The sequence below is a fragment of the Daphnia magna genome, linkage group LG5, assembly GCF_020631705.1.
Source record: "Daphnia magna isolate NIES linkage group LG5, ASM2063170v1.1, whole genome shotgun sequence".
NCBI lineage: Eukaryota > Metazoa > Arthropoda > Branchiopoda > Diplostraca > Daphniidae > Daphnia > Daphnia magna.
Genome location: NC_059186.1, coordinates 10,149,638 through 10,177,164, shown reverse-complemented (window position 1 = coordinate 10,177,164; position 27,527 = coordinate 10,149,638). Strand labels below are relative to the sequence as shown.

The following is a 27,527-nucleotide window of genomic DNA, read 5'->3' as shown; positions in this document are numbered from 1 at the left end:
TCAATAATATCGAGAGAGTCAACTGGCGGCCATTAACCATACTACAGGTTTATTCTGTACTGTGTAGCGTGGTTGGCAAGACTCAAGAACTGGCGACGAGAGACGAGAGTGTTTACCGAATTTTCGCCCTTTTCCAGGTAGTTTAAACCATTTATTCTGAATTTTAAGTGTATGGAGTTGTGTTTTACGTTTAGACCATGAGTTCAGCTATAGTTTCCCAATATTTTTGGGGCTTTACTGGCAAGCTTTTTGATTTTTTTTGCTGTGTATCTGTGCATTAATCTCGTGTTCATGGGCTCCCGGCCTCTGACCGCGAGATCCCCGTCGTCCATGAGATCTACCCTTGACTAAAGAAAAAAGAGAAAACTTAATTTAAAATTCGTGATAGGTTTTCCTTTTTCCATGATTTGTATGAGTCATTTTGATAAAATTGATCTGAATCCCTGTTTTGCGCCATGTTCTACGAGTACACCCAGAGGTGTCTATTTTTCAGATGCATCCTAATGCTTATCGTAGGCTTCATATCGTTCGTATCAGCAATAATACTTCAGTGTAATGATAACGTAAAAAGCAAAGAAAACTCGTAATTGCGTTTGTATTCTTTCTTCGTACAATATCAGATAATTTACAACAAAAAATTTGATAATCGCCTCCATTTTTTTCCCTGCCCGGGACTAGCTGAAGTTGTAGCTAAACAGAAGTTTGTTGGCACTGATCCTTTTTCACTAATGAAACTTGCGCGACATAGTTTTCTCTCTAGATTAGCACAGACGTATTCCAGGTATTCATTATTATAGATTTTACTTCCTTTTTGTTCCGTTTGGTGCCCTGACCGATATTTTGGCTTGAAATGATACAGTCTTATCAACGTGGATATTCGTGGCATTTTAGCTTTTGCCGTTGGGGGCTAGACACGTCGTAGTGAAGTCAACGCCCGAGTATCGGGATTCCTGTGGGGTCTCTTTTCTTCTCGTCTTTCCCAACAGACACGTCGTGAATAAATCGGTAGCATCAACAGAATACGTAATGAAGCGGTTTTTGGACCCCGCGGACCAAGAAGCTGCTTGCCTTTTCAGATTGTTTATAACACACGTTTTACGTCGACCACGTTTTGTCAGGAGTGATTACGAGGGGACGAGGGCAGTTCCCCTTGCTTTTAATAGGCCGAGATTGGTTTATCAGTCATTGTTTTCTCGTTTTTTTCTTGTCAATTCACGTTTAGGCACCACTAAGCTGAAGATAAATTTATCGATTCTTTACTTGAATGATTTAGGCGATTTTGAATTCTTTTTTTTTTTTTTCAGGGGGGAGGGGCAAGTTAAATTTTAGTTAAAATTGAGATTCAACCGTTGAATTTTCAATCGTGATTCGGTTTGTTTCACTCGGTGAACGTCTCTATGATGAGGGATTCAAAAGGAATGGTCTAGACGAGTAGATTCGAATTCAACCTATACCACATTAGCGTCCATTTGCAATTCAAAAGCTGCTGCTGCATGGTTCGCTTTTACATTCGACTGATTGTATGTGTCTATTCAGGAAATCAAGACCGTTTTCCATTTTAACATTTTTTTTTTATTCGCCGTGAATTACTAAACGATTTTGCCTTTTTTTCATTGCCCATTGAAATGAATCTTTTATTTCTTTTCTTAAAAATTATCGATCGATCCGGGGAGAAGAAATTGAGGGAGTGTTTATAATTATAGCCTCTATTGTGTCGTGGCGCTATTCAAAAAGTTTAGATAAATGGTATAGTATTGCTTGTTCATGGGAAAGTCTATGCGCAGGACGTGGGGGTTTGTGTGACAATGGAAGAGGACTGTTCAAACTGTAGATAAGAGCTGCGTCGTGTCGCATCGTCTCCTTGTGTTTCTCGTGACTCTAATGATTCTAATGACGGATTAGTTTCCCGTCGTCGAATAATGATGCCGTCTGTCTCCACTGGCACTACTCTTTTGGTCTTTTGAGATTTTACTCTTCACCGTACCCGTATGTATGTTTGAGCGCAGCCATTGTAATCGCGCTCCCCTCGAAAACGCATGGAGAGATGGTTGTATAAGTGTACGAACGAGGGAGTCTGCAAAAAAGGGGGGAGAAGCTCTCGTCGCTTCTTCTTCTATTGTCGAAAATTATTGATCTTTGTGAACGCTAGGTACTCCACTACTACCACACAGCTTTCTTGAACCACTCGTCTTTTGTGTATGCATCATACTTTTTTTTTTTTTTATATATAGGTGCTCTAGCTTTTTTTTTCTTTTTCTTTATCTCCTGTTTCCACAACCACGTTAACTCTTTGAGTTACTGGTGTGTGGTTGGGTTCTTCCTACTTGCTTGGCTAATTGGTCTGGGCTACTTCTTCAACCACTCGATGAGTCTCCCCCTCCTCTTTCGCGATCCAGCTTATAGATGTAAGACGTGCACTCTTTTCGTGTTGTCTTTGGTTAAAAAGTTACGTCTAGTCCGAGGAAAGGAAGCTGAGTGTTGCCATGGCAACGGCTAAAGCTAAGCTTTTCGAACTCTGATCCTGCGCGCTCTCTACGTTTCATGTTCACTCTCTCACCCTATTTCTGTTTATTTTTTTTATTCGAGTAAACATAAATGTAAATACTTCGTTTTTCTTTTGAACCGTATACATATCCGCCGTCCAAATTGGCTTCTCTCTTGTGTCCACCATGACGCAGTTGGAGGAAGGTATAATATGGTCTTTGCTGTCGTTGCCATCGGTGATGTATTCAAAACGGAAAGAAAAAAGGGAGGGGGGTACTGGATCGAGTACAAATCTAATACTGGAGAGCTCGTCCGGAAGATGACGGGCTATGACGATGGCGGCAAATGCTTCACAGCACGTAGCGAAGGGAGTGAAGGGGGGATTGGGTAAAGGAGGTGGATGTAAAATTGAATTTTCCTATAGAAGCTCTGATCGTCTATGCTCCAGTACGATGTTGAATGACAAAACAATTGCCCTTATCGATTGAAAGGCTTCAATATTACTGCGATATTTGAGTTTAAGATGTGCGTAGCCTTTACTATGGAAATGGGAGACGCATCCTGATTGGTGAGAAGAGTGAAATATGAATGGGGTGGAGGGGGATAGCGTCGGTGAAGTCGGAAACGTTGTGTGTATGGATTAATGTTGATCAATCTCCACGTTCACATCTCCTTTACTTTTTGCGTTTCACAGAAACTGCGGGAGGTTTAAAGGCCAAAAATTGGAATGATGAATAGCATCGTCCATTTGAAATAGCGTGTTTTCTAGTCGTTACATTTTTCACGAACCATAAAATGTCGTCTACCTTGAATTTTTCCCGTTTTTGTGCTTTTTTTTATCGTTACACGTCTTGCATTATATAGCGACCATTTTTCTACATCTCTTTTCAGTGATGCACATGTTCTTTATAGGGGGGGTAGATGTTGTATGTGTGTGATGGACGGTCCGCTGGGGGCAGTCGACGTCCTGTTTGGCTGGATGGGATGATTCATTTTCTCTGTAAGGTTCCATTTGCTCGTAATCTTAAAGAAAAGCTCCCGATCGGCTTTTGGGATCTTTTTCTCTCAGTCTCACCTGGACCCTAAAAAGGAAGATGACCCAATGGCAAGATGAATTTGTCATTACCAATTTTTTTAGACCACGCCCACGCATGCACTAAGCTTGATTAGTTTCGCAATGAATTCTTCCAAAGTTGGCTCTTCTTTTTAGCTTCTCGAATAAGGAAAGGAGAACGGTGCGTGACAGATTAGTCGGATTCAGGTTGTCTTCTTTGAGAGTCGAGGAAACTTGGTCGTCTTCTTTTGAGTTTGTACACACTGTAAAGTGTGCGTGCTACGGGGTCGGCAGATGTCCTGGACAGGGAGAGCTTGCGTGTTCTAATGAGGCATGTCTTCCTCTTTATTTTTTTTTTCTCCCGTTTCTTAAGTTCTTATGGGTGCGTCTTCTGTTTCCATCATTTCGCAAACGGGTGAGGGGCTGCATTGAGCACGTTTCACCAGATAGGAAAGGTAAAGCCATGAAAGAGACATGACCTGAGAGCTTTAGTGAGATTGGATTGAGATTGGAGTGGTGGTGCGAGTCTACAGGGAAGATAATGACAGTCGTTCTAGCTCACGAAAGTCACGCTCCTCTGGCCCCTTTGCACTCTTTTTTTTTAATTCATCGATGGGTGGGTTCGAGGAGCAAAGATGATAGCAGACTATGTTCGACTCCTTTCATCTTTTCAAGTTTACTGCTGTATTTGATTTGGCGTTAAATTTTCATTTTATCTCCCGTTATTTATTTCCCTGACGAAATGCAAGGGCACTGAGGAACTTATTACTTGTCCTATTGTGCAACTGTTGCTTGTTGAGGCCAATAACATGCAGGTGAAAGGATGACGGAACTCGTATTCGTACCTTTTTTTTTTCTCTCTCTACCGTGCGCCATCTATTCTAGTTCATTCGGGCCGGATGAGAAAGTGGGGACTGATTTCCCCCGATGGAAGATGAATCGATTCTCGTTCCCTCTGATCGCGCTATATGTCGTCCGCCATAACCATATCCGATCGATTTTTTTGTACTTTCGTGTCTTGAGAGAATTCTGGCCGGCTGCATCCAATCCATCCAGTCGCGCATTCAACCCCATCCTCCGCTGCAGTACCTCTTATATACCCCCTCGACCATGGTCCGCCGCGCGGAGCTCATTACCTTATTGAAAATTGCTTGCACACACGAGCCCTAGTTTCCAATTATAGATGCGGCTGTATCGAAAAATGATTATTTCCTAAAAAAATCGATTTGACGTTTACAGGTGTAATCAATGGTAGATTACGAAATACGGCGTTTTCTAGCGTGAACAATAGATTTATTCCGTTCAGTTTGGTTGGTTTTTTTTTATTCAATAAATAAATACAGTCAGAGTTTCTCATAGGCAGGTGAGCGCGAAAATGTTATGATTTATTCATCGCCAATATTATATATATTTTTACTGAGACGACGGTGGATGAGCAATCCTATCACTGCGGATCAGTGGCTATTCGAGGGGAAGAGAAGTTGATCCTTGAGAGTCGGATGATGGTGAAGTAGACTAGTACCTTGCGCGTACCATTTACCAAAACATTGATTTTTTTTATTTTTTTTATTTTCCTCGAACGTTGAAAATACTGAGCCGAATAAAATAAAATCACCCAGGCGGACGTTCCAAGTAGTACACACTATTTCGAGGGTGATGACATTTAGAAGGTCTTAACTTGGTAGAACCGGTCGCCGTGTTCTACTTTATGGCTGCACTGAACCCCCCATCTTGTGTAAAGGTGATAGCGTCGCATTTGGTTTTTTTGTTTTTATTCCTTATGTACTGGTCCGTACTTCAACCGGAGGAGGTTATTGAGCCCCCCTTTGCTTTTGTTTCTTTGCCTCATTTCGCTCGTCTTCTTATTTTCTTTTTGTGTGTGTTTGAAGTGATGGGACAGCCGAGCAATGTCGTCATTTAGTACTGGGATATGTAGGAGGGAGGTCTGTTAGGTTGTACTTCATAAAACGCATTTGAGGAAAGAATGATATAATTTTGTGGTGATGAAATACCTTCTATCTTTCTTGTTCGAAAGACCCCATTGGCCGGAAACGAGGAATTTGAGTTGATTCACATCCTTGGATTCCTTTTCCTGTCAAGATTTTTTCTTCTTCTACATTTTACTTGTTTTTTTGTTGTTGAGGTTTTTTTTTTTAATTATTTTTACCATTTCCTTTGCGCCCAGCATACTTTCATTTGTAGTTTTTCCTCGTCTCCGTCTTGTCCCCCCCATCACATCCAAATACAAAAAGACATGATGGATTCGTGTTGATGAACTGCCAGGCGCTTCTGGTCTCCAGATGCCAGGAATTGTCTCTTTTGTATTTTGCGCTGTAAGAATTTAAGGAAGAATTTTTTTTTTCTTATTGGCTTTATTTTTATTTTTTAAAGAACGCGACAGGTTGCATGTGCATGTCGACGTTCACATCACGGAAGGTTGCTTCGTCTATGTCGCAACGACGGGGGGAAAAAAAGGGAACCGGACGGAAGTTTTGTAGAGACGAATTGATTTGTGTGGCGCTTTACAATTCGTGACACTAAACAACTAACAGCTAACAAAACCATAAAAGTGTAAAAGAAAAAAAAACAAAGATCGAAAGAAAAAGACGGGCTTCTAGTGTGCGTGTGTGTTGCTATCGATATCAAGGGGTGGGTCTTGAAATGTCTTTGACGGCCTTGTCCGCCCCACCGTGTATTTCTCTTTTTTTCCCCTTTCGTTTTGGCTGTTGTTTTTTAAAGGTAACAGCACCAATGCTAACAGTAGGCAGCAGCAGCGTCTTATTTATAGGTTAGGATAGCCGCACCCATTTCCGTGTTTGATTCAACTACCGTCTTCCTCTTGTGTGTTTGTGTGTCTGTACGGTAGGAAGGAAACGGCACTTGTTCAAGACCTCGGAGGGCAGATGAAAATGGAGGATTGTAAATGACATAAAAACTCATCAGAAGCGGGGAATCCTTTTTGGCGTCGAGTGGATTGGTCACGCTGGCTTCGTTTTTGGCGGATGAAAAGGGATTGGACTCGCTGTGCACAGCTTCTTTTTTCCGTGTGCGCGGATTCTTCTTTGATTCAGTTTTTCCCCCCTTTCAAATCTGCTCGTCGTTGAGAGGGAAAAAAAAATCTTTTGCTTAGTAAAGGAGTAAAAGATGAAGAGGGAAAAAAATGAATTTTATTTGGCTTTTGAAGTTTTGAAGTTTTCTGTCTGTAACATCCCGCGAGTCGACACACACATGCACTCGTAGCGTTCATTCTTTTATTGTTCGCCGATATCTTTTGATTTTTCTTTCTTTTCTTTTGTGTCTGTTCCGTTCTTTGACCAATAGGGTTTGTCGTTTTCGGGTAGAATCCCTTAACAACATGAGAACACCAGAGTGGTCCGTCTTTAAATATTCAGTGCGCCCTACAGAGTCCCTTTGCTCGTTCGCCTTACCCATTTCTCTCAGAGACTTCGAAAGCGATCGATCGATCGGACAGCATCGCTGCTTTTACTACCACACCTCTCTGTCTGACTTGTACGTGCATTTGTGCCATTACTTCATTTTCAGTGTTTTATTTTCACTCATCTTGGTAATCTTTGACAAATTGTGTTTTAATGTATGGGATTCTAGGATTTGTTTCTCGTAAATGATTCATTGGGCTATTTCTTTTTAAACCAGTAAAGGGGGGGGGGAGGAGGTTTGAAATTAAGACGAGGAAGAAGAGGGTGGAGCAGGCCGTGCGCGCGCACGTACCCGCGCAAGATACGGAGCATTTGTGTGGATTCGCTCCCGACTGTTGCCGTTCGCGCTTATTATTATTTTTTTTTCTTTCCTCCCTCTCTTTTCTCTCGCTTGCTTTCTTGTCGTCGACTCAGTCCGCTGGCGTCTTTGGTGTCCCCCGCACCACCAACCCCGAAAGTCTCCTTGCTCCACCTTTTTTACCTCGCTTTTACCTCCATGTCCCCCCCTCGTTCTTGTTGTCCCTCAAACGCCAACATAAAGATATATTGAAGTCTGAAATTGTTTCATGATCTTGGTGTTAGTTGCTTTACTGTGAAAACCAACCTAAAACACCTCAGAACAGGTGCGGCACTCTATTTTTGTCTTGTGTCGTTCAATTTGATTATCGTTATTCCTTTTTGTCGCGTAATTCGATGTGTTGTAATTGAATTAATTACTTAATTTTTCCTTTTTATTTTTTCCTTTTTCTTTTAGCCCTTGAATTACCCGGACTCAGGACTTTAGCTGGGTCGTCTCGTGACTTTGTTGTCTTCTTTCCTTCATATTTTCTTCTTCTCCTCCTCCATCTTTTTCTTCCCTGTTTTCCGTCACCATCCGTTTTGTGTGTCCCTTAACGTCGCCCGAAGACGGCATCGACTGTGGAGCTGTACTACAATCAAGACTTGACGTGTTACTACCAAAACGATAGCCGCTTCACTTGTACGATGGCTACAGTAGACAGCAAAGGTTTGCCGCACGATGCCCCGTCCGTCACTCTCACGATCCGCCTGCTCATGGCCGGCAAGGTATTGTCTATTAATTTTTTAGCATTTGCCCTTTTTTTTTTTATATATTTTCGATCCTATCTTTCTCTTATGCGCTAACTTGGTGCTTCTGATGTATCATGTATTCATGTATTTTTTCTTTATGACTCCAAACGTGTGGGTCTTTTATGGCGTTTCTCTTTCTCTCTGTCCTTGATCTCGACAAAAGGTAACTCAACACCTTGTAGGGTTTCTCCGATTTCCCGGACACACACGCGCTTTGCTCACGCTGCGCTGCCCTGGGTTCGCATCGATCGAATTGGACGGTCTTCTTTTGTTTTAGTCTGTCTCTTTACCTTCCTCTCCTACCTTGTTTCCTTCCGTCCTACCGTCCCTGGGGCTTTTGTGTTTGCCTTTTCAATACCTTTTGTGTGTCCATCAAAAGGAGAAGGGGAGATTGAGGGTCCGCGGGACGATGGGCTTTTGTGCGTTCGGCCGATGTGTGCCTGGAGGTTGGCTAGTATTTTTTTACTGACGACGTTTGCCGAAATGACTTGAAAGAGTTGATTTGTTCCGTAAGGAGAGGATAAATTGAGTTCTAAGACAAAAATAAATAAAAATAAATGTTTTTGGGATTTTCTTTTGATGATGAAGAATGCTCGGGAGTCGGGTTTTGATTTGCCGATTTCGCATGACTGGGCGTCGTCACGGCCCGGCTAATGGACGAGTAGGTGTAGTAGTAATAATAGTACTGAGTAGTAGTGACTGTACAGCCGTCGTTTGGGCGTCGTGGGAAGGGGGAGAGGAACAGACAGCCGAAGGGGGGGAGGGAGGTTTCTCGTTTGACGCCGAGTAAATAGTCCTTTCGAAAACACAAGTATCGATCCGAATGTTACTGCTGCGCGCTTCTCGTTTTGCCAGTTTCTCTCTCCTCTGTCTCGACTCTGTTTGGAGAGAGTCTCTTGGTTTCGGCCTGCATTGCCATCAGTTGGTATTACTTTGAGCCCATTTTACAAGGATGACATCCTCCACCCGCCCACCGCCTTCAACTCTTCGCTGCATAATCCTTCTTTTCTCCGGCTCCCAACCTGACCCATCAAACCGAAACTAATGCACGAATTTGTTCTTCTTTTCGGGAATTCATTCGTCAGAGACCAACAACGAAAAAAAAAAAACTAATAAAAAAGGGAAATGAATGTCGCCCCGGTAGTGAGCTTTTCAAGGTGTGGTGGGGAAACGAGGAAGGGGAAGCCCCGTATGGTGGCCCTTGGGTCTTCTTTCAATTTTTAATCTTGTCGGACAGTCTTACGACGCTCGTCGTATTAAATGGGAAAATGTGTTGTTTTTCTTTTTTCTTTTTTGAAATTTCCCCTTTGATAATCCCACGTCGGATTTTGGGTTTAATTTAGTCAAGCTACTGGCCGTCTTTTGTACAACTTCAGTAAGTAGAAGAGTCGGAGAAAGGGCAGGCGACAGGAAAACAAAAACACGGGACGTTAAAGAGGTTATCCTTACTTTGTCCATTTCGCCTTATTTGTATTTTTGACAGCGTCCTCTTGATTCAATTGGACAGTTGTTGGTCGTCACAGCGGGTCAATACTTTGCTCTTACCTTCTTCATCCCGCCCCCTCTGCTGCTGTGCAAGTGTCACGAGTGATTGTTGGACGCCTTTCATCTTCCGATACACGATGCGCACACAAAAGATGAGGAAATGAAAGAAAGAAAAAAAAAAAAGCCGCGTCCCGGAGATGAAATTTTGGTGCATGGAAGGAGATGGAATTCTGGCTTGGAGGGGGGGAAAGAATGTTATATTTCCATTGATTTTTTTCTCTCTTTTTTTTAAAACGCCATCTATGACCGGTGGGCTATTGAAATAGAGGGAAGCCAAGTCAACAGAGCGTGTCGTTGGACAGGGGGGATAGCGATGAAGATGGTAGTCGGAATGGCAGCTGTTTGCGATTATTGACGATTGTCGCCCTCTCTCGTGTCTACTTTTATTTTCTGCAATTGTAATTCAATCTGTTTTATAGGCTATTCTAGGCCAATGTAGATAGGGTAGAACTGTCGGTCACGCTTTTCCGTTGATCAAGTGGCCTGGCAGGAAACAGTCATCTCAAGGTGCTAAAGCGAATTGGGTGCGATATCGGCTGGTAGATGTGTGATGTTTCTTGATTTATTATTATCCCCACTTCATCCTTCCTCCCCCCGTAAGAGATATCTGGCCTGCTGTCAAGACGTGAGCAGGCAACGAACGAACGATCAGCGTGGCTGCGTGCGGAACCGATGCGTTCAAACTCCCACTTTAGGGACGGGTTGTTGGCTGAGGTGTCATTCCGATGATGTCGCCGGCAACGACGTACTTCTCCGTCACTCGCTTCAGCTTCTCGATTCGAGAGAAAAGAATAAGCTGTGTGCACTATGTGAAACAGCTGAGCTCGAATTACTCGCAAAAGGTTTTTTTTTCTTTCTTCTTTTTCATTCCGTCTCGGACGTACCATCGTCAGCAGCTGTTTCGGTATTTTGGGTTTTTTTTTTTTTTAAATTCTCTAAAGCCGTACGTGTTTCTACCCACCATGAGTAACAGACTCGTTACACCGTGCCACTTGTGTACGAGATATACCAAAGAGAGAGGGAAGGTGGAATCCAATTAAAGATGATTCTGGTACGAGTGGATTAGTTTTTGGCCTTTCCAATTATTTCCAGCTTTGAAATGCTTTGGGTTTTCTTCTTTTGGCGCTGTGCCGACCTGCTTGAAGATTTTTTTAATTGGGATATTTCTTTAGGGCGTTATCTTTTCCATTCGCTCCATCTCGGTCTTTTGCAACTCCTACAATTGACGAATGCCATCCAGAAAAGCGAGGGGAAAAAAATGTGAATTCATATTTTTAGGTTTTCTTTTTGACGGCTTGCACGCTTCATCGGAGTTGGTGGACAAGAATTTCAAAGAGAATTAGGTGATTTAATGGCCAGCAGCCAAAAGTGGCAAGTTTAAGTCGTATTTTTTTCCCGCTTCTTCTCGCGTAGAGTCTAGTCAAAGTTGGGGAGCGTTCGCTGTTGAGAGAAAAGCTGCGTCGATGGTTTTCTGATCAATCGACTGGAAAGGACCGAAGTACGGAATGGCCGAAAACAATCTCGTTTGCTGTAGTATGCACCCTCCATTCCTGTACCGTCGTTTCGAGTCGACACAGTTTTTCTTTTTTTATTTATTTTTTTTTTAAATTTGAATTTTAATATTATTAGATTTCTTTTTTTTTGTTGGGGGGTGTAGGATGGTGTGTTGGAATTTTCATCTGGGCGTGCGCCAAAAGTGTGTTTGACCTGCTTGGCCAATGTTTTCTATGTTTGTGGACAGGAGGATTTGACTCGGCCTGGCGATCTCTATAGGACTTGGATGTTGAATCAGAGATTCTATTGTAATCGTCGCGTGTGTTTGCCAGCGGCAAATACACGCAAACCTCCCCCATTCTCCCCACGCGGGACCTACCAGATCCTATCGACCTGTCTTGATCGTCCTACACGAAAAGGATGAACAAGCCTTGGGGAGGGTAGCCTTTCCGCTCGTAGACGCAAGCACTTTGCTTCAATTTTGCCCGGGATTTCTATTATGAAAGATGTAGTAGAATTAGGTTTGAGAAGAATACTCTTTTGTTAATGGTTATTTAATTTTGCTTAAACAATAGCTTGCGCGTTGTTCGTTGTTTGGCCAATTAGCGCCCGAAAAGGTATTAGGTAGTGCATTGTCTTGCATTATCCCCCCCTCTCCGCTGCAAAGATTATGTCAGGGCACCGAGAGAAGATAGAAGAAAAGTCTCGTTGGAACCCGAGACTTAGCTAGTCGAATTTGTTGGCAGGCGCTTGTAATTCCTCGCAAGACAGTTGCCGGTCGACGTGTTATTTTTGGCAGAAGCTGCCCTTTTCTTTCTTATTCTTCTTTTTAAAATGTGTGTGTGTGTGGGTTGTCTTGGTAGCGTGTCTCTTTGGGCGCCGTCTTGTTTCAGCGGCTAGTGGACTGTCACTAAGAGGAAGCTAAGTGACATGCGGATAGTGATACCTGTTGGATAACGTGATCCCCAATTGTTCTTGTTTGTTTATTTATTTTTTTCGTGCAGCTTGTTAATGCGTCATGTTTTTTTTGTTTGTGTGTGTGCAGGAAGTCGGAAGTATCATTGGCAAGAAAGGCGAGATCGTCAAACGTTTTCGAGAAGAGGTACGTGAATCTGTGTAATAGTGAATGTTTTCAAGTTTAAGAAAAAATGGAATATTGATTTTTTGGGGTATGAAAATAGATGAGATGGGTGGGGGGCATGATTCGTCATAGCAGTCCAATTTGATCGGCTTTTGTTGTTGAGTATTCATCTCTGTCGGTTGTGCTGGTATTGTGTGTTTTGGAGATGTAATCAAACTCAGATGAAAGAAGAAAAAAAAACGGATTTCTTTTTAGGAGCCACGTAAAAGTATACGGGGGGGGGGAATCTCTTTGAAAACATGTTGACGTGAACGAGAACTGATGAGTTGGTTCTGCGTTTTTTTTTCTTGAAAAAATAAAAATATAATAGTAAAGGAAAATAAATGTTATTCTATTAGTCTGGTGCCCGCATCAACATTTCGGATGGATCCTGTCCCGAACGGATCGTTACCATTACCGGCACGACTGATGCCATCTTTAAGGCCTTCAATCTCATTTGCAAGAAACTGGAAGAGGTAACACATTTGAATATCTCCAATCTCTTTTCTTCACCTATGTTCATGATATTCCCTACCCCTACCTTTCTCTTTTTGAACGACGGCATATAATTTTCGATCTTGACGTTTCCACTTGTTCGGACAAGATGGATATACTCTTAAGGGAGCGAGTGTGTTAGCCGGTTAGAACAACAAGGAGAAAGGGGATTTTCGAAAGCTTTGCCTTAAAGGATACCAATTATGACATCGTAACGAAGAAAGATGGTTCATGTTTTTCTTATTATAGTTGTGTCGTGTCTCGTTGGGTTTGGGGCGCGTTGAAACCTGAGGCGAATTCTTGCGGCTGTTAGTGCCCGACCAGGATTGAAAAAGGAACTCGATAGTGCGACCGCAAACCTCCCGCTTCGAAGAAGAAAAAAAAATTCGGTTAAGCAATCTTTGACGGGGGTGGGGGGTGACAGAAGATTGGAGGAGGTGCATTGCTGGTGTTCCAGGTTGTTTTGGGACTTATTTTGCTTCTTTTTCCCCCTTCTTATTCCGATTGAAAGTGATGGATCGCTGCTCTGAAATTCTTACGGAGCGAGTCGATCCATCCATGCCGTCTAAAAATGCGTATGTGTTTGGGAAATTGAACGAAGGAGAAAATAAAAATAATTTAAAAGAAAAAGAAAATATCCCCGAAAACAAGTCAACGTCGGATCGAATGTGTTTGAGGGCTGTGTGGTAAATGCAGCTTCCTGGCACCAGGATTCAATTCACGGCTGTCGCTGTATCTGCATTCGTAGTGGGGGCGCGTCTCTGTAAACACAATCCTCGATGAGCGAGTCCATCCGCTCTCGGCTGCCGTGTACAACTCAACTCGGTGACAACTTTGACTCTTGCGAAGAAACGGGGTTGGGGGATTCTATTTCCGTTTGCTGCGCGCACACACACACACACAGCTAGACGGTTATAAGACAACCAAGTGAAGCGAAGAGCGCATAGCGCGCTAACTATATCAGGGTTGTTGCCCGTCCGTCTCTTTCTCTTAACTTGATCCACCACCAGGGGGAGTTCCTTTCTACGCCGAACCAGATAAGGCGTCAAAAAGGGAGATGACGCGGCCCTTAAAATCTGAAAATGCCGTCATTTCTTGTATGTTCCAAAACTAATTTTGAGAACCTTGCGCCCTGTCCACTTGGCTCCCTTATGGCTTTCCTTTTGTATGTTGATTAACCTTCCTTCGCAGCTTGACTGGTCCTAATTCGCGTCTTGATTTGTGTGTGTGTTTTGTGTTTCCATAGGAAGTCGGTGGTCCATTGGCAGGAACTGCCATCCCAAGACCACCCATAACGCTTCGTTTGATCATGCCAGCATCCCAGTGCGGTTCCTTGATTGGCAAAGGCGGTTCAAAGATAAAAGAAATTCGAGAAATCACCGGCGCCTCGGTGGTGGTCGCATCGGAAATGCTTCCCAATTCGACCGAAAGAGCTGTGACGGTGTCTGGAACAAGCGACGCCATCACTCAATGCATCTACCACATTTGCTGCGTTATGCTCGAGGTATAGAACTTAATGAAACTGTAACATTGTCCCATCTTCCTTTGTCGTTTGTTTGAGTAGCACTTTGCACAGGAGCGATGCGAACAAATCTTTACTCTGACGTTTTTGTTATCTGTCCTGCGTGCGTTTTTCGTGCCGAAAGCGAAAACAAGGTCGTTATTATCTCTTTTGCTCTCTCGTCTTTTTCTCGCTGGGGATGTAATCATCTCGAGGACGAGTGTTGGGTGACGTAGCCAACAGAGGAAAGGATGAACAAGGAAAGACGAGATGAGGATCTTGAGTTCGTTGTCTCCCTTGTTAAGAGCAGAGAGGAACGGACAGGGGAGTTTCGTCTGGTAACGAACACTTTCTCCGTGTCTTTTGTTCTCCTTTGTCAAAGAGATCCCAAATTAAAAAGAAAAGAAAAGTGCGCACAGGAGATAACAAGGAGCCCCTTTTTTTTTGTTTTTGTCATATTCTGTTCCTCCTTTTGTATTTAATTTAAGTATACGAGATATAATGATGGCGTCTATAGATATAGTTAATAATTAAAACGTCTTTTTGACTGGATTTGCAGTCTCCGCCGAAGGGAGCTACCATTCCGTACCGCCCCAAACCTCAGGTCGGCGGACCCGTTATTCTGGCTGGAGGTCAGGCCTACACGATCCAGGGCAATTACGCGGTTCCAGCAACGCCCGATGTAAGTAATTCTACTAGCGACTGCTCTGCAGTACAGGCGGCGACAGCTGCAGTAGCCGCTGTTATGTCATCCTCGCTCTCTCCGACGTCGTCATCGTCGACATCATGTTCTTCAACTTCTGCTTACGCTCCTCAGTCCTCCTCCTCCTCCTCCTCGACATCCTCTTGTTCCACGACTAGTTTACATTCGTCTCTGGGTGGTTGTTGTTCCCTGCCCCGTTTCCCCGCTGGGATGGGCTTGTCCATGATGCATTCACACGATTTTTGCTCGCCATATTCCCCGACGCCCACGGCTGGTGCCACCTGTCCCGTCATTGGCTTTGGTCACCACTTTAACCCTCAGTCTTCGATGTCCATGATGCAGGAGGCGGCATCATGTACGTCGCATTCCACCCCTACTAGCCACCACTCGACGCCTTTGTCTCTTTGCTCTTCTTCCGTTTCTTCGCCGGCCTACCACCACCAGCACCCGACGTCATTGGTCCCTTGGCTCTCTAACCACCAGGCTTCCTTGCCCCATCACATGTTTGCAGTGAGCCCCGTGAGCTCGATGACCTCACCACCGGCCGCCTGTTCCCCAATGCATCCATCCAAGAATGGAACCATATCGTTAGCCACCGTTTCCGTCCCACTCTCCTTTTACTTAGGAGGTGATGGATCTGGACGAGTCATGACCGCACCGTCTCACGCGTCTTCTCACTTGCCGTCCGGACTCTCGGCCGCCTATTCTGCTTTTTCGGCCAGCCCCGTTCACATGGACGTAAGTCTTGGCTTCTTGCGCGGACAAACACGTACACACAAAACACTTGCCATTTTTCGTCCCTCTCCTAAGTCCTTTTATTTTTTTTTTATTTATTTATTTATTTTTTTCTTTTAAACGTCATTTATTTTCTATAAAATTCATAAAGGAAAGGTTAAAGTAGAACGTGAATATTTCAGTTTTAAAAAGGAAGTAAACAAAACAAACACTGGTGATGGAAGAAGAGCAAAAAGATGTACCTCATTCACCTTTATTATTTTTTGATTAACCTTCCCGTTGCTTTCAATTTCTTACCCATCATTCTTGTGCTACGTTTTCTTTTCTTTAACTTTGGGCTACAATCGTTAACCCGTGCTCTTCTTTCATCGTGAAACACTGAAGAAGCGCTAGGCACAATATCGTTCGTCCACACGTGGCGTTACGAAACTGTGATCGTGTATTTATTTGAGTTTCTTTATTTTTTTCTTTGTCTTCCCGTTTTCTTTTTTCTTTTCTTTTGGTCTCTTGCGCCCCATCCAAAACAAACGACAGTCCCGAATCTTTCACGCTAGTATCGTTCGGTAGCATGGACTCGGCCCTCCCTACCCACCCACCCAGCAACCACCCACCACCCCCGCTGAATCAAATGAAAATGCGTATTACCTTAAAAGAAATTTAAGAAAAAAAAAAAGAAAAAAGATCTGTTGTGCTTATTTCCCAAAGATCCACACACAGCATGTAGCCGTTTTGTCGACCGAGAGAGGGCGGGGTTGATTTAAGTTTTTAGACGAGTAGTAAGATGTTGTATTGTTTGCTAGACGTTAAGTGCGATAACGAAACTTTTATTAACGTTTCCCTATTTCCCTTGACTATTTCCCTCTTGTTTCTTTTTTTTTCTTCGTCTGTTTCTTTTTTCTTTCTTTTTTTTTCTGGATTCGTTTCGCTTCCTTGTTGGATCTACCACAATTAATTTCAACAGATGAACAAATTGTCCGGCAACCCATTGGCCAACTTGGCGGCCCTTGGTCTCGGCGGGTTGACTGGCGCAGGTGGCGGTGGTTCGATGAACGCTTCAGGTACGTCATTTCCTGTCCTTTTCATCAACATGCATATGGGGCATTCTTTATTCCGGCCCTTTGATGATATCGCAAATCAAACAGCCGTAAATAATTGTTTTTGTATATTTCAAACTCTCCTTTGATTTGCAGCTCTTGCAGCGCTTGCTGGTAGTCAACTTCGGTCTGGAGGAGGAGGAAATCAGTCTGGTGCGCCTCAGCAGTCTCAAGAAATGGCTGTACCTAACGAACTTATCGGATGCATCATAGGCAAAGGAGGCACTAAAATTGCCGAAATTCGGTGAGTCCTTCATCTTTTATTTTTCCCCAATCTTCTGACGGCTTAGTTTATCATCGTCGCCGTTTTTGTCTTAAGATCTTTTATCTTAAGTTTGCTTGATTGATTCCCAACTGTGCCTTTATCGAGAAGCTTGACAAAGTGATGATCAAGCTCCCTTTTTTCTGGTCCTGTCTTGAAGGATGCTAGAGATGGAAGTAGGGAAGAGAGAGAGACAAGGTCAATAAAGAAAGAGATGTTTGAAAAATGAAAGTTCTGCGTGCTAAGCTCGAACGTGGACGTGAGAAACGCCGGGAAAAGTGAAGCGAATATTGTAGGAGAGGCATCAGTTCCGAAGTGCCCTTTGTCTAAACGCAAGTGAAATTGAAAAGAGGAAGGGGGGAAAAATGCGAAATGGGGGAAAAGTATTGAGGGGATGGGGGATCGAATTGTTGGAAGAGGACTTGTGTGTCTGTGTGCGTGCTCTGTCAGCTCTCCCAGCGCTCTCGTAATTAAACTGATCGATTTTTCCCCATCGCTCCTCTCCATAGTGAAAGAGATGAACCGTGTGATCCGGCTTCGGCGAGAGTGGTAGATGGAAAAGAAAATCGATTATTTTATTTTTATTTTTATTTTTTTCTAATAATAATAGGCATCGGGAAAAAGAAAAAAAAAAGGGAGAAAAAGATTGACTTGGAATTGTGGTAGTGGCTGTTGTGTGTTCACTGTTCAGCTCCCGGTGATTATTGATTTTTGGTTTAGCGGGAAATAGATATCGGGTGGCACACACCCAGAATGATGAATGCGCAAGAAAGATGTTGTAAGAGGAGATAATATGGCAGGTCAAGGAAATGGGAGACGTTAAGTTTATGTCTCGAACAGCAACAGCAACTACTCCCTTCTTTTTTTTTTTTTCTATCCGTATTTATTCAGGAGGAATGATACTCTTTGTGCATCATCGATTTAGCGCTTTTCTATCGTCACTGGTGGCCCTTTTATAGCGTATACGTTTGAAAGACCGTAAATCAACGAAGCTTGTTCCTCACCAATAAGATTGTTCTTTTTCCCTCGAACCACATCGAAAAAGGAAAAGAGTTTCTTTTTCGGATGAGGTGCGGTTTTTTTTTTTTTTCCTACTGCGTTAGTTGTCAAGAGGAGTGGTAAATCACCGGTGAGACATGTGCTCTCATTCGCTCTCTGTCTGCCGTCTATTCTTAGAGGCGAAGGTGCTTTGGTAAAATTAGATTCATGATTCTTCTACCCCAACCGTGCTCGCTTAAAGCTAGAGAATTTGGGCTGTGCAGCGTTACAATTTAAGGGGATTTAAAAGTCATTTACACGTAAGGCTTAGTGCCGCTCGACTCTGTTGAACGTTTACGATGCATCGTTTACCCGTTGAAGAAAAATTGTTGGAGAATCCTTCGCTAAATGAAACGTTTTTTTTTTTAATTTTCAGGCAAATCAGTGGCGCCATGATTCGCATATCCAATTGCGAAGATCGGGAGAGCAGCTCAGAGCGGACCATCACCATCACTGGCACGGCGGAATCAGTAGCTTTGGCGCAGTATCTCATCAATACCAGGTCAGTCAATCTCACATTTTTCTGTTTGTTTTATTAGAGTTATTTTTTTTTTATAGTCGTGGTTTTATATCTCGTATTACGATTTCATCGTCGCTGTCATATTTGGCTTGTAACGTTTAAGAGCTCAGTTGAGTGCATTTCCTCGTTCGCCCTTGACGTCTTTTTTGTGTGTTCCGTAAGGGCAAAAGCAGCTGCTGTTGTCGAGCATAATAGTGATCCTATTTAGCAGGTTTTCCTCATTTTACGAAGGGAAGAGGATACGTGACATTCTTAAATTGAATGAGCAATTATTTTTAGAGGGAGGGGGAGGTATTAGATATTTTTTTTCTTTTTCTTTACAAACTTAATTTCGATATTGGGTTGGGGTAAAGTAGTCAGATTAGAGTGTTGGGTAAATTGTGAAGAGCTTTAAAACAGAAGAAATTGACAAAGCTTCATCTCTAATGCCATGGTATTTTTTTTTTGTTTCCTTTCTTTTTCCCTTTTTTTTTATTTTTTGTTTTGACATTTAAAAATTTCTACTCCAACCACAACCGCCACACACAACAACCTGAACTCCACACCTTGTGAAAACACACACAAAAAATCTTAAATTCATATTCAACCTTCGCCTGATCCACACACACATACACAAAACACTTCCACGGCCTGTTTACCACCAACGTCGCCCGCTGAATTCCGCCCGCCTTCTCCGCCCGCTGCAAAAACCTTCATCCAACGATGCCCGCCGTCTGCCATCTTTTTGTGTCCGGCCATCCTGAAACCATCATCCACTTAACCACCAACCTGATCCATCACTATTTTTTTTTTTTTCTTCTTCTTCTTTTCTCAACTTCTCTTTCTGTCTTTTTATCCTTCTTATTCCTCCCGTCTTGAATGGATTTTTCTACGTTTGATCCGTCATTGAAACCATCGACGCTCGGTATTTGGTTCATTTTTTCTTGTGTGATATTATTTGGTTGGGGATGGGCGCGTCGTGTAGTGTTGAGCTCCACAAAGCGAATATGGAAAGTCGGTCGCAAGGTGGTGCTGGTGATGCGACAAACCAGTCTGCCGTAGCAGCCGTGGCTGCTTCTTCAGCGCTGGCCAATGCGTTACCGTTGGCTCAGTTGCTGTCCAAACCGGGCGCCCTCAGTGCTCTGGGTCTTTCGGGGTTGACAGCACTTACTTCACTCTCTGAAATTCTTACGGGTGCTGCGGCACAGCAACAGGCCCAACAGTCTGCCGTTCAGACGACGGGCGTTCATCGTAGTGGCCGCTCGGGAGGCTATGAACCTAAAGTCCGTTCTTCCACCGGCTCTTCTTCGCCACCGTCTGGCAACATCAAGAAGGATCGTAATAAATTTGCGCCCTATTAGTTTGGATTTTTTTTTTTTTTTTCTGATTTATCTTTTTGCAGTTTGCTAGTGGGCCAAATCATTAGTTGTTTTTTACGGGAAGGGATGGGGGTTGCCTATGTCCAGCTGGGAGTTCTTACGTTATCTGACCACCGTGTTGTGTGGCTGTTTTCCCATCGTGGAAGTTTTTGAATTGATTTAATTATTTTATTATTTTTTCTTTTTTTGGTTAACACGTCTTAAAAGTAGTTCGTTGTGGAAGACATCCCTACACAAAAAAAAACAATAAGAGTTTTAATTTCTCATTATTCTGCCGGTCCGTTTGTCGAGATAATTTTCAAAGTGAATACATCAGTGTGTCTGTTATTTCGGGTTGTGTCGTACACTGAACTCTAAAAACAGGCACTAGGCACATCCGTTCGTTGATTCTAATGGTTTATTTGTCGCCCCTACTTGTTTCTTTTTTTAATAGAGACAGAATTAACTTGACATATTTGCTTTTTAGACGGTAAAAATAAAAATCTTGAGTTGTTTACGTGGGACAGGTGGTAGTAGAGGTGAGCTAACCTGGGTTCGCTCATGTTGTTTTTTAAAATCTAACCTCCGTTAAAAAAAAAATCGCTAGACTTTTCAGAAAATTACAAATCGACTTGAATCAACCAAAATGAAATTTCAAGAAACCTGTGCTGGTAGTATCGAGTTATAGTAGCCAAAGCGCCGAGGAAAAAAAAATTTTTAAGACGATAATTTACCGGAGTGATCCTGTTTATTTGAATTCCCTAAAAAGAAAAAAAAAATTATCTTTTCCGTTGAATAAGAGAGCATAGTTTTGGGACTTTGGGCCGTCTCTTTTTTTTTCCTGTATGCATACAATATCACGCGTCTGGTTCAAATGAAAATTCTATGATTATTGCTATTATTATTTTCAATCCTTCCACCGTGTTGACTGTTCTTCTCCCGATTCTTCTTTGTATGTTGATTTTCTCCCTCTTTACATCATTCTTTCCCCCATTTCTTTATACATATGATCCCATATGGCCGTTATACAAAAGAAAACCCTTTCCTCAATTCTATTCTTTTTTTTTCTTCTCTCCTCTCAACGCCCTTCGTTCATAAAAAAACCTTGTGGATGGAGCTTCTCTTTTTCGTTTTCTATCATTTTTTTTTCCTTCCTTTTTGACATTGTATAAGGTAGAGACACTCTTGCTGCAACAAAAAAAAATACCTTGTTCTCTACGATCCGTGTTCTGTCATCTTGGCCCCACCCACTCCACCTTTGTCATTTTTCTTTGTTTTTGAAACAGAAAATGTAGTTTCGTTTCGTAATATAAGAGTTATCGATGATTATGATGATAGATCATATACTGTGAGGCAATAGAAATGATTTGACAAAAGAAATTTACTAGAAAACAACAAAAACAAAAGGAAACATTTATTGAAAACACTGTTGACTTTGTGTCCCTGTTTCACGTGAATCTTGTGACGAAAGTACACAGAGTGGTATGCTAGAAAAGTACCTGTGAAAAAAACAAAATGATCGCCGTCTTTTATTTCTCAAAATTTAGATATCGGAAGTTAATTTACTTTAAACAAAATTGAAATCGTAAAAAAAAAAAAATGTGCAGATTTTGTTCAAAGTTTTTTGAAATGTCAAAACTAATCGCCGTTTCTTATTTTACTTTTTTTTCCCTCCCGCTTTTTTTTTCGCACTTTTCTTCCGTCCCCTTTGCCCTAATTTCCCTTTCTCTTTGGCCCACGGTTGTGATGACTACAAAAATCCATGCAGGTTGGCCATGGAGACCGCAGCCATGGGTATGATGGGCTACCCGTTTTTGGCGCCGAGTCCCATTATGAAAGCCACGATTCATTGACCACTAACAGGCCACTTTTGCTGCTTCGAATGACGGAATGAAAAAAGAACGGACAGATAGGAAAACAAAAAAGAAACAAAACGGTGTGTGATCGTCAACAAGGATGGAAGGTACACCACACGCAGAGAGAAGGAAGGCAGCAGAAGTGACATCTCATCGAAGAGTGGCTGAGTGCAACACAAAAAAAACAAATATTAAGTCGATGGAAGAGTCGAGTTAAAAACACAAAAGAAAAGGAACGAAAGAAATTGCGAGTTGATGGTGTACAAGGACGGCTATCGGAATCGTTTCAGCCTACGTAAACGCAAGCGGATTTGTTGCGAGATTGATAAAGAGGAAACATTTATGCCAGGATCTCCACGATGAAATCATGATTATTACGTGTTTGGTGATTATTACAAATGACAATACTAAACTAAGAATAAGGAAAATAATAATAGGACAATAGGAAGACCGTTTTGCCAGATCATGTGCATCCCATTTGCCCGTCCCTTTTTCGATATCGCTATACCCTCGGCCCTTACGATCCATCAAACTTTTTCTTTGTTTTTAACTTTTAAAACAAATCTTTTCGTATCTTCTTTTGCTCTTGTTTCTACCAACCGGAAAACAACAAATCTCTCTCTCTTTCTCTCTCTCTCTCTTTGGCCGACTTATTTAGGACAAAAGCAATCGACTCGAATACCCTCCCTTTCGCTCCCAGTTTCATGTTTTATCATGCAACTACAATATTGTTTGCGTGCGCTCCCGTGTCTGTTACTCGTCCGTTTTGTTCTTCTTTTTCCACGTTCTATTCTTTTTTCTTTCCCGCAGTTCCCCGCCCTTTTCAAAAAATCATTTCTTTTTCACCCTTCCTCCCTCGACTACACACAAACACACACACACACACACTTAAAACCCAACACGTCTATTTTGTGGTTTCAAAATTGTCTTTAAAAAAAAAACTTGTGCATCGTCGCGTCAGCGTTAGGTCGCACGTGTGTGTGTGAGAGGCAATAAGTCTTAGCTCAAGTATCAAAGCTAGTTACAATTTAAAAGTTAAAAGAAAAGATTAATAAGAAATCACACCGAACGCTTCTTGGTTCAGGAAAAAGTTTTGTCGGGGCTTTTTCTAGTCAAACGCGAAATTTGCGCCGTCGAAACCGTTTTGTTTTTGTTTTGTTTTTTTTTTTGCTCATTTGTTTACAATTTTGCTTCTTTTTTTTTCTGCTCCAAAATTAATCGGGTCGTTATACATTTCTTGATTGACTTGGAAATTTTTAAAAAAACTAAGATATCAGTTCAAAACATTGTCGGTTGTTTTGTGATCGTCAGTCCGCCGTGTCTTGCGGCGTCCTAGACGAAAACAAGATTCGATTTCAGTGCAAGGGAATATCACTTTATATACCATTCCCAACAAATGGTCATTTATCAGGTACAAGTTTTCATGGGCATTAGCCAAAGACGTGTGCCAAAGTTAAAGAAATAAGACAAGAAGTAGGGGAAATTTCTTAGGACATTATATACGTTTTGTCAGTCGATTTAAAACTACCACCACTTATCTTTTCATTCTACCCTTACCCCGAAAACCTCACAGTTACCGTAATCTTAAGTTGTCATTTCATTTTTTTCCCCTTCTTATTCTTTTTTTTTTTTTTTCCTCCGTTTTACCCCAGAGAAAATTATTATTGTAATCCTGTGTTCGTCTTTTTTTTTCTTCTTTTTCTTTGAATAATTGCAAAAAAAAAAAAAATTTTTTTGTTCGTTTTTCGTTTTGGAACAACCGACCAGCTCAGTTGAGACCAGTTCCAATAAAACCAAACAAAATGTGCAAAGAACGTTTCAGTCGTAGAAGACGTTAAGTGTTGATAGAGAAAACAAAAAATAATTAATAATAATTTCTGGGATATAGAAAGATGAGCAACACTTGATTGCCCATGCCGACTGTATAACGCGCCCGGTTTATTGAAAGGGCAGTACGTGTGTGTGTGTTTGATTGATTTATTTTTTTCTGTTGTGTTGAAAAAAAAATAACGTTTTTTGTTTTCCTCTTTCGTCTTAATCAAACAACAAAAAAAAACTTAAAAAAAAATACTTCGTGCTTTTGTGCGTGTTTTTTTTTTCTTCTCCCAAATATCATCCTGTCTTATTGTCTATAGTTGATAGATCAATTGTCATTGAGAGTTGTGACATTATTTTCTCTCTTTCTCTTTTTTTTTTTATGAGAGTGTGTGTGTGTGTGTGAAAAGCCTTACACGAACAGGGTGAAACCAAGACAAAAAAAAAAAATGCAAAATTTTTCAAACAACCTCCCCAAAGAAAAATTATTAGGATACAGGAAATTTTAAATTGTATTCCCTACATTGAAAAAAAAAAAACTGAACAGTCAAACAAATAATACTGGGAGGTGGGAGGACTTAATTCACGAACAAAAAAAAAAAAAAAAAAAGGGTGACGGTTATTTCTGGACAGAAATTTCTGACGCTTTGTTGTGCATGTTTGTGTGTATATAATATATACGACTTCCTGACCACACTGTTCCCAGTCATTCAGCCCCACCTTTTCGGGTTTCTGTATTTATTTAGAAATTTTGTCTTTGGCCTGGTCAGATTTAATGAAGAAAAGCAGTTCATCCAATTGGTACAAGACGAGGGAACAAATTAAGATCATCGTGTGAACAGTATACCTCGTCATCTTTGCAATTAGTTTCGTTCTCCACCTTCGCATTGACATCCGTTATTCATTCGTTCACGGAAAAACTTGCATTTCTTCTTGTCGTTGACCCGCACGTTACCCGCAAAACTTCGCAATTTCAAATGGGGAAACTATATCATTAATTAACGGCGTCTCCCACGTGATGCACGCGCATATCGTAGTGAAAAGACATTGCGTTCACATGGACAATCATTAAGGCTAATTAAAGTTTCACTTTCGTTTGTTATTTTGCGACTTCAGTTCTAGCTCTTTTTTTTTTTTTTTTTGTTCTTCGTTGTCTGATATTATAACAATCTTGTTTTTGTGCTTGAACGTCAGCTCATTTCCTCTTGAAAAGTGGAAGGCTTCGTTCGCTCTTTTACGCATTGCTTTTTCGTGTAGAATATGATGACTTCACCTAGATTTTGTTTGGTTTTTTCAAAGCAATTTTTCTTGTCCAAAGTTAAACAAAAAAAAATTAAGAAGATATTCGTCGCGGAGATGAAGGATGTAACATTTGAATGAGGATTTAAAGTAAACAGGAAGATGCAGGTTAAACAAACAAAGCTATAATATTAGCCGGTCAAAATTGATTGCTCAGAAAAATGGAACAAAGGCAAAAATGCGGAATATCTTGTGAAGTCTTTCGCGCACTGACATATCCTCCACACACAGCTGTGTCTTTGTTCATTATACACACACACACACACACACACACCACCTGAGTAGAGAAAAAAACAAAACAAGGCTTCTTATTCTCCCGTTTAACTTTTGAGTTGTATCACATTTCAAACACTCGCACGGTAAACGTTTCTTTGCAGGGAATATGATAAAATATCAATTTTTTGCTGCGGTTCACCTGTCTGCCCATCCCCTGTCAATTCCTGCAGTTGCATGATTTTTTTTTTTTTTTCGAAACATAAATTATTCTCTTATTTTCTCCAGTCTAGCAATGGTTGAGATTGAATTTTCAGCGTTTTGTTTTTCTTTCGTGTGAAATTAAAATAATTATCATTAGTGTCAGTTTTATTAGATTCACATTCTTGTTTTTGGTTTCTTGTTGTAAAGAAGAAGAAAAAAATTCTTTGTTGAGGATACATTTAATCCCCATCCACCCCCTTCCCAAACAGTTAAAATTGGAAAAAAAAAAACAATTAATAATAAGCAACATCAACACCTCTTGGGGAAAAGAAGAAGAAATTTAGTGCAATCTTCTTTTTTATTTTCTTGATATCTGAGTGTATTTTGTAAATTTAATTGTCACACATATGCTGATGACAGACACTCGAAAATCATATATTGGATTGTTTAATTTTCTTCTCGTGGAGTTTCTATATAAACATTTTGTTATTACAAATACACATCGTGCGCTGTGAAATTACAAAAGAAAAGAAAAGGTCGAAACAAGAGTGTTTTGGGCGCAAACGTTTGTGTTTTATGAGCATCACCTGTCATAACAGAAGGACACAATCGCTCCACAAGGAAATGATCTTAAATTTATTATTTTTTTTAAAGTCTCTGATAGTTAAATCATCCAGGTTGGTGAATGTAATATATAGAAGCTCTGCTTCTGGTCCGAGAATTGGAAAAGGATAGTTGATGAAACTATTGCAGTCTTTTTTTTTTTTGAGTTTCACGGGGAGTGAGAATGACTTGCAATCAGTCCATCTTGTGAAAGAAAGTTTAAGAGGAAGGCTATAGAAAAAAAAATGGGCGAGTGTGTCCTTGTCTGTCGTTCTGATTATTTTAGAGGAGAAAGTGAGAGTTTTTTTTCTTTTTGTGGAGAGTTGAGACGGAGAGAAAACGAGAACGAAACAGGTTTTCAAAATTTTATGATTATTGAGGAACGCGGGCAACAACGTCCGACCAGTATGTCCTGTAATTCTCGAGCACGGTACCCCTGTATAAATGGACGGAAAGAGAAAGTGGAAGAGTTAGGAAGAAAAAGAAAAAATCTTGATGAATGATGACATGATTGTATGGAGAACTTACACGAAGTAGACGGAGCCAGTGGCGTCAGGTGCGTGCCACAAAAGCGTGACCGATTTCTTGGGATCGTTGTCTGTGTGAGTGGAGGCCGAGCATTCAGCGTACGATTTGGCGTCGGGATTTGTCTCGAAAACTCCAATCCACTCTTGGGTCTTGGGGTCGCGTCCTTGGAAGAAGAATCCCTTGAAGGCAGACTTGGGTCCACGAATAGTCACTGAGGTATTCAAATTATGTACATATTGTTATCAGTTCTGTTTTTGAATGTAACCAAATTTAAATCTTAGGGCATACCTGTGATCTTGTCGCCTGGTCGGTAGTAATCATTTGAAGCTTCAACGATGAATGGGTTAGTATTTTCAGGTTGCGGTTGAGTTCCGCCGTGATTCGGTCGATTGGGTTGGGCTTTGACACAGGCGTCGATGGGTCCACCGTTGGGGAAAGCGCGGCAATTTTCAAAAATAAAGAACAAAGTGACCAACGTGCAGATTGCCTTGATTGCCATCCTGTTTATTTCGAGTTTTGAACGAAAAGCAAACGAAAAAAACTGTTGGAAGAACAGCTGCCGGAATTCTTTTAGCGATGCTGGTTGAGGCACGACTGACGATCATCAGAGGACGAACTGTCGGCTTTTAAAGGGGCCGCCGTACCATTGGCCTCTGCCAGAATGAGAGAAGGGGAAGTGCGTTCATAGGAGGTGCTGTTGTTTTAATTTGCAAGAGGTGCAAAACCCCACCTACGTATGCAGCTGTAAAGTTGAGATCAGACGAGATTGGCTGGCCTCAAAGTAATTGTGGGTTTTTTCCCTCTCTCTTTCTTTCTTTCTTTCTCTCTTTTACATTTACAAGACCCACCGCCATCCCTTTTTAGGTTCTAAATACGAAATGCATTGATCATTCAAACTTCGTTCGAGAAGGGAGAGGGGAATAGGAAATCGGACCACCACCTGGTAGAAGTACAGGTGAAAAGTGCGGCTGTCTGCTGGGGCCCATCCATTCAAGTTGTTTAAAATTCAAATAAAAAGAAAACTGTCGATTTTTTTAGAGAAAGTTTGCCAGACAGCCACTTTTAGATTCGCTCGTCGTGTAAAGGTGACAATTCCAAAAT

The 27,527-nt window shown here is 41.6% G+C and overlaps 2 protein-coding genes across 6 annotated transcripts; one reads left to right on the top strand and one right to left on the bottom strand.

Annotated features, from left to right (window-relative positions):
• Window positions 1–26: 26 nt before the first annotated feature.
• Window positions 27–25,812, top strand: LOC116923754 (poly(rC)-binding protein 3). 5 transcript variants are annotated; one of them, XM_032930281.2, is made up of 10 exons: window positions 27–137; window positions 7,730–8,040; window positions 12,149–12,205; window positions 12,583–12,699; window positions 13,965–14,222; window positions 14,779–14,901; window positions 16,619–16,715; window positions 16,848–16,995; window positions 18,428–18,553; window positions 19,536–21,234. In XM_032930281.2, the coding sequence occupies exons 2-10, from the start codon at window positions 7,960–7,962 to the stop codon at window positions 19,909–19,911; spliced, it is 1,383 nt and encodes a 460-aa protein (XP_032786172.1). In that variant the 5' UTR covers window positions 27–137; window positions 7,730–7,959; the 3' UTR covers window positions 19,912–21,234. The 5 variants fall into 5 exon arrangements, with proteins under 5 accessions (XP_032786172.1, XP_045029402.1, XP_045029404.1 ...); XM_045173467.1 differs by lacking the exon at window positions 27–137 and adding an exon at window positions 7,388–7,598; XM_045173469.1 differs by lacking the exons at window positions 27–137; window positions 19,536–21,234 and adding exons at window positions 7,391–7,598; window positions 21,677–25,812.
• Window positions 25,727–27,040, bottom strand: LOC116923761 (reelin domain-containing protein 1). Its single transcript, XM_032930293.2, has 3 exons — window positions 26,715–27,040; window positions 26,427–26,637; window positions 25,727–26,334 (listed from the first exon to the last, which is right to left on the bottom strand). The coding sequence occupies exons 1-3, from the start codon at window positions 26,923–26,925 to the stop codon at window positions 26,271–26,273; spliced, it is 486 nt and encodes a 161-aa protein (XP_032786184.2). The 5' UTR covers window positions 26,926–27,040; the 3' UTR covers window positions 25,727–26,270.
• Window positions 27,041–27,527: the final 487 nt, after the last annotated feature.